The sequence below is a fragment of the Coregonus clupeaformis genome, chromosome 34 (assembly GCF_020615455.1).
Source record: "Coregonus clupeaformis isolate EN_2021a chromosome 34, ASM2061545v1, whole genome shotgun sequence".
NCBI lineage: Eukaryota > Metazoa > Chordata > Actinopteri > Salmoniformes > Salmonidae > Coregonus > Coregonus clupeaformis.
This window is the reverse complement of record NC_059225.1, coordinates 13,082,685-13,095,944: the sequence shown is the minus strand read 5'-3', so window position 1 is coordinate 13,095,944 and position 13,260 is coordinate 13,082,685. Positions and strand designations below refer to the sequence as shown.

At 45.1% G+C, this 13,260-nt stretch overlaps 1 protein-coding gene across 1 annotated transcript in view; it reads right to left on the bottom strand.

Moving 5' to 3' along the window:
• The window catches only part of drd3 (dopamine receptor D3), a 66,155-nt gene that overhangs the window by 36,382 nt on the left and 16,513 nt on the right, over positions 1-13,260 (bottom strand). Inside the window, exon 3 of the mRNA XM_041861294.2 lies at positions 8,711-8,823. Coding sequence (XP_041717228.2) covers positions 8,711-8,823 — 113 coding nt within the window. The remainder of the gene's footprint in view (positions 1-8,710; positions 8,824-13,260) is intronic.

Sequence of the window (13,260 nt, the reverse complement as noted above, 5' to 3'; positions counted from 1 at the left end):
CCAGAGCAGCGAACAGTTTTGACTGGGCTGAGCGGGAACTATGCTTCCGCAGAGGAAGGGAGCCAGCAGGCCAGAGGTGGATGAACGCAATGCCCTCGTTTGGGTGTAGGGACTGATCAGAGCCCGAAGGTACAGAGGTGCCGTTCCCCTCACTGCTCCATAGGCAAGCACCATGGTCTTGTAGCGGATGCGAGCTTCAACTGGAAGCCAGTGGAGTGTGCGGAGGAGGGGGTGACGTGAGAGAACTTGGGAAGGTTGAACACCAGACGGGCTGCGGCATTCTGGATGAGTTGTAGGGGTTTAATGGCACAGGCAGGGAGGCCAGCCAACAGCGAGTTGCAGTAGTCCAGACGGGAGATGACAAGTGCCTGGATTAGGACCTGTGCCGCTTCCTGTGTAAGGCAGGGTCGTACTCTCCGAATGTTGTAGAGCATGAACCTGCAGGAGCGGGTCACCGCCTTGATGTTGGCGGAGAACGACAGGGTGTTGTCCAGGGTCACGCCTAGGCTCTTCGCACTCTGGGAGGAGGACACAGCGGAGTTGTCAACCGTGATGGCGAGATCATGGAACGGGCAGTCCTTCCCCGGGAGGAAGAGCAGCTCCGTCTTGCCAGGGGTTCAGCTTGAGGTGGTGATCCGTCATCCATACTGATATGTCTGCCAGACATGCAGAGATGCGATTCGCCACCTGGTTATCAGAAGGGGGAAAGGAGAAGATTAGTTGTGTATCGTCAGCGTAGCAATGATAGGAGAGGCCATGTGAGGATATGACAGAGCCAAGTGACTTGGTGTATAGGGAGAAAAGGAGAGGGCCTAGAACTGAGCCCCTGGGGGACACCAGTGGTGAGAGCACGTGGTGCGGAGACAGCTTCTCGCCACGCCACTTGGTAGGAGCGACCGGTCAGGTAGGACGCAATCCAGGGAGTGAGCCGCGCCGGAGATGCCCAGCTCGGAGAGGGTGGAGAGGAGGATCTGATGGTTCACAGTATCAAAGGCAGCAGACAGGTCTAGAAGGACAAGAGCAGAGGAGAGAGAGTTAGCTTTAGCAGTGCGGAGAGCCTCCGTGACACAGAGAAGAGCAGTCTCAGTTGAATGACCAGTCCTGAAACCTGACTGGTTTGGATCAAGAAGGTCATTCTGAGAGAGATAGCAAGAGAGTTGGCTAAAGACGGCACGCTCAATAGTTTTGGAAAGAAAAGAAAGAAGGGATACTGGTCTGTAGTTGTTGACATCAGTGGGATCGAGTGTTGGTTTCTTGAGAAGGGGAGCAACTCTCGCTCTCTTGAAGACGGAAGGGACATGGCCAGCGGTCAAGGATGAGTTGATCAGCGAGGTGAGGTAGGGGAGAAGGTCACCGGAGATGGTCTGGAGAAGAGAGGAGGGGATGGGATCAAGCGGGCAGGTTGTTGGGCGGCCTGCAGTCACAAGTCGCAGGATTTTATCTGGAGAGAGAAGGGAGAAAGAAGTCAAAGCATAGGGTAGGGCAGTGTGAGTAGGACCAGCAGTGTCATTAGACTTAACAAACGAGGATCGAATGTCGTCAACCTTCTTTTCAAAGTGGTTGACGAAGTCATCCACAGAGAGAGAGAGGGGGGGGCGGGGGGGGAGGATTCAGGAGGGAGGAAAATGTGGCAAAGAGCTTCCTAGGGTTAGAGGCAGATGCTTGGAATTTAGAGTGGTAGAAAGTGGCCTTAGCAGCAGAAACAGATGAAGAAAATGTAGAGAGGAGGGGAGTGAAAAGATGCCAGGTCGGCAGGGAGTTTAGTTTTCTTCCATTTCCGCTCCGCTGCCCGGAGCTCTGTTCTGTGAGCTCGCAATGAGTCATCAAGCCACGGAGCTGGAGGGGAGGACCGAGCCGGCCGGGAGGATAGGGGACACAGAGAGTCAAAGGATGCAGAAAGGGAGGAGAGGAGGGTTGAGGAGGCAGAATCAGGAGATTGGAGGGAGAAGGATTGAGCAGAGGGAAGAGATGATAGGATGGAAGAGGAGAGAGTAGTGGGAGAGAGAGAGCGAAGGTTGCGGCGGCGCATTACCATCTGTGTAGGGGCAGAGTGAGTAGTGTGGGAGGAGAGCGAGAGAGAAAAGGGAAACAAAGTAGTGGTCGGAGACATGGAGGGGAGTTGCAGTGAGATTAGTAGAAGAGCAGCATCTAGTAAAGATGAGGTCAAGCGTATTGCCTGCCTTGTGAGTAGGGGGACGGTGAGAGGGTGAGGTCAAAAGAGGAGAGAAGTGGAAAGAAGGAGGCAGAGAGAAATGAGTCAAATGTGGACATAGGGAGGTTGAAATCCCCCAAAACTGTGAGGGGTGAGCCATCCTCAGGAAAGGAACTTATCAAGGCGTCAAGCTCATTGATGAACTCTCCAAGGGAACCTGGAGGGCGATAGATGACAAGGATATTAAGCTTAAATGGGCTAGTGACTGTGACAGCATGGAATTCAAATGAGGAGATAGACAGATGGGTTAGGGGAAAAATTGAGAATGTCCACTTGGGAGAGATGAGGATTCCTGTGGGGTGCTGGGCCCAGTCAGGTCTTTAATACAACAATATAACAAGCCGTACCGTGGGGTGCAGGACCCAGTCAGGTCTTTAATACAACAATATAACAAGCCGTACCGTGGGGTGCTGGACCCAGTCAGGTCTTTAATACAACAATATAACAAGCCATACCGTGGGGTGCTGGGCCCAGTCAGGTCTTTAATACAACAATATAACAAGCCATACCATGGGGTGCTGGGCCCAGTCAGGTCTTTAATACAACAATATAACAAGCCGTACCGTGGGGTGCAGGACCCAGTCAGATATTTGACACATTCACACACTCCCCCGCAGGTTGTAATCCAGCCCTGGTCTCCAGCATGGGAACAGAAGAGGAATACCTGTGCGGTAGTTTCAGGTACTGTAGGACTACTCCAAATCATCTTGGTTCTGACACACACAAACGCAAGCTTTGCAGGTCTATCAACCCATCTAAACACCTCTCACACCCCAGTAACCTGTGGATCATTAGAGAATCTTCATAAATCAGCAGAACATTTATAACCTATTTATTGACACTTCATGTAGTATCCTGTAATACTTTGTTTGAAGTGAGACACCTTCGGTCATTCATAACACATCCATAAAGACTCTATCTTGCATGATGCTGCACTTCATTTAAAGTCAGACCCCTTTGGTCATTTATAACACATACATAAATGTCTTATATCATATGACGCTGTACTTACTATAAAGTCTGACACCTTTGGTCATTCAAAACACATACATAAAGGCTAAATGTATTAACACTTAGGGAATTATCACTAACAGCTAAAGTTTAAACCATACATTTCCTTTTTTTAAACAATGCTAATACAGTTGGAGTCGGAGGTTTACATACACCTTAGCCAAATACATCTAAACTCAGTTTTTCACAATTCCTGACATTTAATCCTAGTAAGAATTCCCTGTCTTAGGTCAGTTAGGATCACCACTTTATTTTAAGAATGTGAAATGTCAGAATAATAGCAGAGAGAATGATTTATTTCAGCTTTTATTTCTTTCATCACATTCCCAGTAGGTCAGAAGTTTACATACACTCAATTTGTATTTGGTAGCATTGCCTTTAAATTGTTTAACTTGGGTCAAACTTTTCGGGTAGTCTTCCACAAGCTTCCCACAATAAGTTTGGTGAATTTTGGCCCATTCCTCCTGACAGAGCTGGTGTTACGGAGTCAGGTTTGTAAGCCTCCTTGCTCGCACATACTTTTTCAGTTCTGCCCACAAATTTTCTATAGGGTTGAGGTCAGGGCTTTGTGATGGCCACTCCAATACCTTGGCTTTGTTGTCCTTAAGCCATTTTGCCACAACTTTGGAAGTATGCTTTGGGTCATTGTCCATTTGGAAGACCTATTTGCGACCAAGCTTTAACTTCCTGACTGATGTCTTGAGATGTTGCTTCAATATATCCACATCATTTTCCTTCCTCATGATGCCATCTATTTTGTGAAGTGCACCAGTCCCTCCTGCAGCAAAGCACCCACACAGCATGATGCTGCCACCCCCGTGCTTCACGGTTGGGATGGTGTTCTTCGGCTTGCAAGCATCCCCCTTTTTCCTACGAACATAACAATGGTCATTATGGCCAAACAATTCTATTTTTGTTTCATCAGACCAGAGGACATTTCTCCAAAAAGTAAGATCTTTGTCCCCATGTGCAGTTGCAAACCGTAGTCTGGCTTTTTTATTGCGGTTTTGGAGCAGTGGCTTCTTCCTTGCTGAGCGGCCTTTCAGGTTATGTCGATATAGGACTTGTTTTACTGTGGATATAGATACTTTTGTACCTGTTTCCTCCAGCATCTTCACAAGGTCCTTTGCTGTTGTTCTGGGATTGATTTGCACTTTTCGCACCAAAGTACGTTCATCTCTAGGAGACAGAACGCGTCTCCTTCCTGAGCGGTATGACGGCTGCGTGGTCCCATGGTGTTTATACTTGCGTACTATTGTTTGTACAGATGAACGTGGTACCTTCAGATGTTTGAAAATTGCTCCCAAGGATGAACCAGACTTGTGGATGTCAAAAAGAAAAATCTGAAGTCTTGGCTGATTTCTTTTGATTTTCCCATGATGTCAAGCAAAGAGGCACTGAGTTTGAAGGTAGGCCTTGAAATACATCCACAGGTACACCTCCAATTGACTCAATTAGCCTATCAGAAGCTTCTAAAGCCATGACATCATTTTCTGGAATTTTCCAAGCTGTTTAAAGGCACAGTCAACTTAGTGTATGTAAACTTCTGACCCACTGGAATTGTGATACAGTGAATTATAAGTGAAATAATCTGTCTGTAAACAATTGTTGGAAAAATTACTTGTGTCATGCAAAAAGCAGATGTCCTAACCGACTTGCTAAAACTATAGTTTGTTAACAAGAAATTTGTGGAGTGGTTGAAAAACGAGTTTTAATGACTCCAATCTAAGTGTATGTACATTTTCGACTTCAACTGTACATGAAGTTTCAAAAAGTCCAGCAATGCAATTACATTGAACATTACATAGGGCTGTGAATAGCGTATATTGTCCCTGAGCTGGTGGACCAATGGTTATTGCCTCTCTCCCTGCTGGAGGTACTACATGTTGGTTCCAACCTTAAAAGTAACAACAAAGAAAGTTAGCAGGTCTGTTAGGAAATGCATTTGTCACACCATCTGGATAAGGGCATTTCTGTGCTGCGCAAGAAATACTCTAAATGGGGAAATGGGAAACTTTTATTTAGCTGAGCCTAATAGCTAGCAAAATGTTTTATTGGTATAGCTAGCTAGGTATCTTATGCTGCTATTGGTATAGCTAGAAATTGCAGTGAAGTCATCGAAATTATTTGAAATAACTCAACACTTAACAAACTAATTTCAATTACAATAAATAAAGGTTAACTTACTAATTTTTCGCTGTCCAGTGGCACTACAAGTGGGCATTTGATTTGCGAACTCCATCACATGTGAGATTACTGCTCTACAGAAACACCACATGTGCACTGAATTAAAGGGTAACTACACTCAAAAATCTAAGTTTCTTAGATTTTTCCCAGCCCTCAAAAGTTATCCCCTGATGTGTTTGAAGCGTTGCTGTGAACACAAAAAAAACAATTTATTGTTTTTTCTATTCAAAAAGTGTGAAAGAAACTGGGGGGAAAACACATTTGAGAAAACGGAATTTGGGAGAAAAAAAACGAATTAGGCAAATAAATAAATACAAATATTTTAAAAGGCCCTACCAACGTTTGTTTGCAGTGCATGACTGCACTTTATAGCATGTGTCATCCTGCAGCAAAGCATTTTGGGGGAAGTTGAGGTCAAGGTTTGGCCATCCTAGAAATGTTTTAGAGTAAAATAATGTATGCCATTTAGCAGACGCTTTCATGCAAAGCGACTTGCAGTCATGCGTGCATACATTTTTACGTATGGGTGGTCCATTATCCTGGTGTTGCAATACTCTTCCAAGACGCAAGGTTATAAATGCTTTGTGAAGCCTCAATTTAATATGATTTATAAAGCCTTTAGTAAGCAGTGCTTATGCCACCCTTTTATATAGCACATGTTTATGTCATATTTTACATAGTGGGCTATGTCACATGTGACATCGGTGGTTATGTCACACAGTTATGCCACATTTATGAACCCTTTACAGAGCATGACATAAGGTTATAGATGATTTGTGACACATTTATATATTGTTTATGAAGGCTTTATGAAGCTTTTAGAAGCTGCACGTCATTTAAAGCGGGACTGTGTTGGTCAAGGCACTCTATCAAATACCAAAAACATATATGCCCCAGGTGCAGGGTCTATTTATTCTGGAAAACAAATACATGATAATAATACAGCTGTGATATTTCCTGGGAGAGCAGTGGTACATAATTGGGACAGCCGCTGCAATTACATCCTTACAGTGTAACACATGCTGTAAAATGGACATTTAAACAGATCTTTCTCTCTGTTTCTCTGTCTCTCTCTCTCTCTCTCTCTCTCTCTCGCTCTCTCATACACACACACAAACACATACACACATGTACGCACACACACACACACACCTGTCAGGACTAAGCTGCTAATCAGTGATTCTCAGTATAAAGATGCACATACAGTGAGGGAAAAAAGTTTTTGATCCCCTGTTGATTTTGTACGTTTGCCCACTGACAAAGAAATGATCAGTCTATAATTTTAATGGTAGGTTTATTTGAACAGTGAGAGACAGAATAACAACAAAAAAATCCAGAAAAACACATGTCAAAAATGTTATAAATTGATTTGCATTTTAATGAGGGAAATAAGTATTTGACCCCTCTGCAAAACATGACTTAGTACTTGGTGGCAAAACCCTTGTTGGCAATCACAGAGGAAGTCAGACGTTTCTTGTAGTTGGCCACCAGGTTTGCACACATCTCAGGAGGGATTTTGTCCCACTCCTCTTTGCAGATCTTCTCCAAGTCATTAAGGTTTCGAGGCTGACGTTTGGCAACTCGAACCTTCAGCTCCCTCTACAGATTTTCTATGGGATTTAGGTCTGGAGACTGGCTAGGCCACACCAGGACCTTAATGTGGTTATTCTTGAGCCACTCCTTTGTTGCCTTGGCCGTGTGTTTTGGGTCATTGTCATGCTGGAATACCCATCCACGACCCATTTACAATGCCCTGGCTGAGGGAAGGTGGTTCTCACCCACGATTTGACGGTACATGGCCCCGTCCATCGTCCCTTTGATGCAGTGAAGTTGTGCTGTCCCCTTAGCAGAAAAACACCCCCAAAGCATAATGTTTCCACCTCCATGTTTGACGGTGGGGATGGTGTTCTTGGGGTCATAGGCAGCATTCCTCCTCCTCCAAACACGGCGAGTTGAGTTGATGCCAAAGAGCTCCATTTTGGTCTCATCTGACCACAACACTTTCACCCAGTTCTCCTCTGAATCATTCAGATGTTCATTGGCAAACTTCAGACGGGCATGTATATGTGCTTTCTTGAGCCCGATTGCTGCAGGATTTCAGTCCTTCACGGCGTAGTGTGTTACCAATTGTTTTCTTGGTGACTATGGTCCCAGCTGCCTTGAGATCATTGACAAGATCCTCCCGTGTAGTTCTGGGCTTATTCCTCACCGTTCTCATGATCATTGCAACTCCACGAGATGAGCTCCAGGCCGAGGGAGATTGACAGTTCTTTTGTGTTTCTTCCATTTGCGAATAATCGCACCAACTGTTGTCACCTTCTCACCAAGCTGCTAGGCGATGGTCTTGTAGCCCATTCCAGCCTTGTGTAGGTCTACAATCTTGTCCCTGACATCCTTGGAAAGCTCTTTGGTCTTGGCCATGGTGGAGAGTTTGGAATCTGATTGATTGATTGCTTCTGTGGACAGGTGTCTTTTATACAGGTAACAAGCTGAGATTAGGAGCACTCCCTTTAAGAGTGTGCTCCTAATCTCAGCTCGTTACCTGTATAAAAGACACCTGGGAGCCAGAAATCTTTCTGATTGAGAGGGGGTCAAATACTTATTTCCCTCATTAAAATGCAAATCAATTTATAACATTTTTGACATGCGTTTTTCTGGATTTTGTTGTTGTTATTCTGTCTCTCACTGTTCAAATAAACCTACCATTAAAATGATAGACTGATCATTTCTTTGTCAGTGGGCAAACGTACAAAATCAGCAGGGGATCAAATACTTTTTTCCCTCACTGTATACAGAGAATAACCATACGCTTTCACTCTCCAAACACACACACACATACACACACAGTGGTCTGCCCGCTGAGTTCCTATTTCTTTGATGGTTAAAAGCATATTGTGCTAAAGAGCTGTTAAATATTAACTATTACATGAGCTGGAAAACTAAGCAAATAAATAATGTACATACCCGATGCACATCAACAGTAAACACGGCCATATCTCTCGTGGGAGAAAGTTTACAATCAAATATTTAAGGCTCACTTGAAGAGAAAGCAGACCTGCTCTCTGAACCTGACAACTCCACAGGGCATCAAGCCAACTGGAGGTGCAGTAATGACAAATAATACTGTATAGAAAGTCTACCATATACACACGTTCACACACACACACACACACCTAAGTCACTCCTACAGTATATACCCACTTTAACACACACTTTCTCTTTCAAAAAGAAAACTCAGACACGAACGCACTCTCACACACACACAAACAAAGACACACACAAACACAGAGAGCCTCTTACCTGTCGATGCTGATAGCACACAGGTTGAGAATGCTGGCGGTGCACATCATGACGTCCAAGGTGACAAAGATGTTACAGTACATCCTGCTGAAGAGCCACGCCCCTCCGACCACCTGGACAGGTAACACAGGGTCACATGACAGACACATTCACACAGCTTCATCAGTATCATCATCATCATTATCATCATCAGTATCATCATCATCATCAAGTACATTTTACATTTTAGTCATTTAGCAGACGCTCTTATCCAGAGCGACTTACAGTTAGTGAGTGCATACATTTTTCATCATCAATATCAATCATCATCATTCATAATCAACATCAATCATCATCATTCATAATCAACATCAATCATCATCATTCATAATCAACATCATCATCATTTGATCATATTACTCCAGTGCTAGCCTCTGGCTGGCTTCCTGTTAAGGCTAGGGCTGATTTCAAGGTTTTACTGCTAACCTACAAAGCATTACATGGGCTTACTCCTACCTACCTCTCCGATTTGGTCCTGCCGTACCTACCTAGCTAATTTTCCCCAAACATCAGACACCCCCTGACCTCGGACACTTTCTAGCGGTTGGAGAACTGAATCACCTCGAGCTCAACATTTAAATGGGCTGAAAAATAACGGTAAGTTTTGTGACTAACGACACCCTTTTAGCTAGCTGACCACCGATTTTCAGTGCAATTTATGTAAGTTAAGTTAGGTTTTGAGAGTTTTCAAAAAAGTTATATGTACACATTTTGTGGAACACGCTGCATATTGTAAAATTCGACTGCGCGACAGACCACACCTAATTTAATATCCAACTTTTTACCTCTGAAATATAGCTAACGGATTTTCTAATGTTGCTATCTTAGTTGCTAAATGTTGATAGAACTGCTAAGTAAGCAAAAAGGAAAGAAATTGTAAGTGTTAGATAATACATATCACGAAAACAGCTGCATGTTGTCAAGCTTTACCGTATCAAAATTGGAGTCCTCTGACGGAGGCGTTTTGCACAATCTGCAAAAATGTATTTGGAAATTTGAACCATGAACTTTTCGACACCTATCACTGTTGGCTATATTTCATCTTACAACAGCTACATAGAGGCAGTATTTAGTTAAATGGTACAATGTATGCATCAATATTACACTAATTGGGACACTAATTTTCATTACAGATAACATCAAACAAAAAACGTGGGTACACTTTCAGTTATTGTGAAAACTTTCATCACCTTTCAATGCCTTAGCTTTGAAATGTAAATGTTTATACATATTCAGATTGAGTTATCTTTCTAAAATGTGTATAGTATGCCAAGTTATTTAGCTACATGTATTTACCACTGCAGCATGGAGAAAGTCAAGAGGAAGCAATGGAGTGAGGTGGACATGTTCCATGCCATGGAGGACTGCGGGGCAGGGATGGCTATCCGCCAGGCTGCCAAGGTTAGGCATCTTTTGTTTTTAGGAGATTACCATGTGTATGTGAATTTTATCTGCTAGTAACAGTTTTCTTTTCTTATCTACCAAGGTGCATGGTGTACCTCGGCAGACCCTGGCGGACAGGCTGAGCGGCCGGGTGACCCATGGTTGTCGCAGTGGACCACCCACATTGCTTGCACCAGAGGATGAAAAGTCTCTGGTGCAGTACTGTATCTACTGCGCCAGCCATGGGTTCCCCCTTCACCAGACAGAGGCTGATGAAATACGCAGACAAAATCTGCAGGTATTTGGTGTTCTATGTGTTTATGTATGTAGAATGCTGGACTGACTGTTATCAATGTGTGTGATGTAAATGTGGATGTGTATGGTGATGCCAAAACAAACATTTTCATCCTGGATGGACAATTATATATTCTATTCTATTGTAGGTTTCGGCACCCAGGGAAACAATCCCACCACTGGGGAAGAGGTGGTGGGAAATGTTCAGGAGGAGGCACAAGAACCTAAGCATGAGGAGGCCGGACACCCTGGACAGGGGGAGAGCTGAGTGTGCCACACGTCCGACGATGGACACCTTCTTCACTTCTTATGAGAAGCACTTGGAGGAGAGTGGGTTGAGGGAGAAACCCAGACAAATCTATAACTGCGATGAGTCTGGGTTTCGTAGCGACCAGAGCAGGCACAAAGTGCTGGCTCCCCGGGCGCAAAACACGTGTACCAGCAGGCTCCGGGGACCAAGGAGCACATCACAGTGCTGGCCTGCTTCAATGCAACTGGGGAGGACATCCCCCCGTTTATCATCTACCCCAAGTGTTTCCCCGGTGGCCACTACACACTGGGAGGCCCCCCCCAAGCCTTGTATGGACGGTCAAGCAGTGGCTACATTGACGGGGACCTGTTCAGGAAGTGGTTTCAGCACTTCATTAAGTATGCAGTGAAAGAGCGCCCTCTCCTTCTCCTCTTTGATGGGCACAAGAGCCACATGGACCCGGAAGTGCTCGCGGTGGCACTAAGGGAAGGGGTTATACTTCTTTGTCTTCCACCACACTGCACCCATGTCCTGCAGCCGCTGGACGTGGCATACTTTGGCCCTTTAAAGGCTGAGTTCTCCAAGGTAGCTGGAGACCTTAGCCATTTTGACCACTCCTACATGGTAAACAAATCAGAATTTGCCAGAGTATTCCGCTACCCGTACCAGCGATGCAAGGACATGCGCTATGTGGTGGAAGGGTTTAAGAAGTGTGGCCTCTTCCCTTTTGACCCTTCAGCCATTGATGGGTCCCGTTTAATGCCGTCTCGGACCCTACCGGGTCCCAACACCGCCTCTACTGGAACCAGTAGCAATGTGCCATCCATCAGCACCTCCTCCCCAGCGACCACAGGAGGACCCTCAGCCCCTGCCCCAGTCCCAGCCGCTGCTCCAGTCCTATCCCTAGCTCTAGAAGAGCACCCCCTAATAGAGGGGGGGCTGATAGCGAAGGACCTGGGGCACATCCTTACTGTCCTGAAGTATCGGCTGGACCGATACAGAAGACTCCCTGTGGTCGCCACATGCCTCACCGGGGAGGAATACACGCGCCAGTGGCAGGAGAGGGGGTGAGAAGGAGAGGGCCGGGGCAGAGGAGAAAGAGCGTCGGGCAGCCCTCAGAACACAGAGGGCACAGGAGAGGGCTGCCATGGATGAGACCATTGACGCCATCGCCTCTGCTGGACCCCCTGCTGGAACCACTCCTGACAGCTGCATCACCACTGCCAGTGCCTCCCAGTGTGCAACACCTGTAGGAGCCGCCGGAGTCCCCAGCTGCAGAAGAAGGCCACATGCCTACTCCCCCGGCCACACCATCGTCGGCCCCTCAACCCCACCATTACAAACACCAGCTCCTCCAAGCCATCGTCGGCGGTTTTGTCCACCACCACCACGATGCACACCACCCCCATGTTTTTTTTTTTTTTTTTTTTTTTTAATTATTTTTTTTATTTTTTATTTTTTTTTAGTCATTTAGCAGACGCTCTTATCCAGAGCGACTTACAGGAGCAATTAGGGTTAAGTGCCTTGCTCAAGGGCACATCGACAGATTTTTCACCTAGTTGGCTCGGGGATTAGAACCAGCGACCTTTCGGTTACTGGCACAACGTTCTTACCCACTAAGCTACCTGCCATGTCTGTCACCACCAACACGGCCTCCTCTGGACCAACTGCCTCCTCCGTCTCCCCTGGTCACACCACCATAGCAGCCTCGTCTGATGTCCCTGCCCCCTGCAATTTGAATACCACCACCTCCACAGGTAAACACATGTTAAATTACGAAAAAATGACTGTTTGTTATCTGTTTTATAAAACAGCAATGTAAAAAAAATATATATATATATCTTTATATATCTACAGTAAATAGCACCAGCCCTCAAGTCATCTCCGCCTCCTCCAAAACCTCTGCAGCTTCCTCCAGAGGTATTGATGTAAAAAAAGTTGAAAAGGGTTTTCATGCAACATGCTCTCTAACACCACTTTTTCTCAAACTGCAGCACAGAAAAGGAAGAGAAAAGCTACACCGGTCACATCTGTCACACCACCCATGGCACCACTCTCAGGTACTTCATAATCTGTTTTTCTCGCTCTCTCAGTTGTATCAATTACTATTGTTGTTGAAGAACTTCTACATTTTACAAAACCATATTAATCAATTTGTATTATTATTTAATTTTTTATAAAAGAAGACACCACCTGCTGTGCTCGCTGCGGGGAGCGTGATCCGCCTGCAAGCTCCTCTCAGGAGTGTAGATCCGAGGTGCCATGGGTGTGCTGTGACTTTTGCCAGCACTGGTTCCACTGCAGGTGTGTGCAGTGGGATCCAGAGGTAGCGGTGGAGCTGGATTTTTATTGTGATTTTTGTGACAATATAGGGATGGAGGTCGAGATTTAATTGTTTGTTTTGTTTGTGTTCATATGAAATTATTTATTTGTTCAAAAAAATAAATGTCTAAAATATAATATATATATTTATTGAACCCATCTTGTGTATTTCTTCCTTTACTTTCCAAGTGCACCTCTGCAACACAAACTCCAACAGTGTTTTCATTGTTTTATGTTAATGCACATAACTGAAATTAAAGTG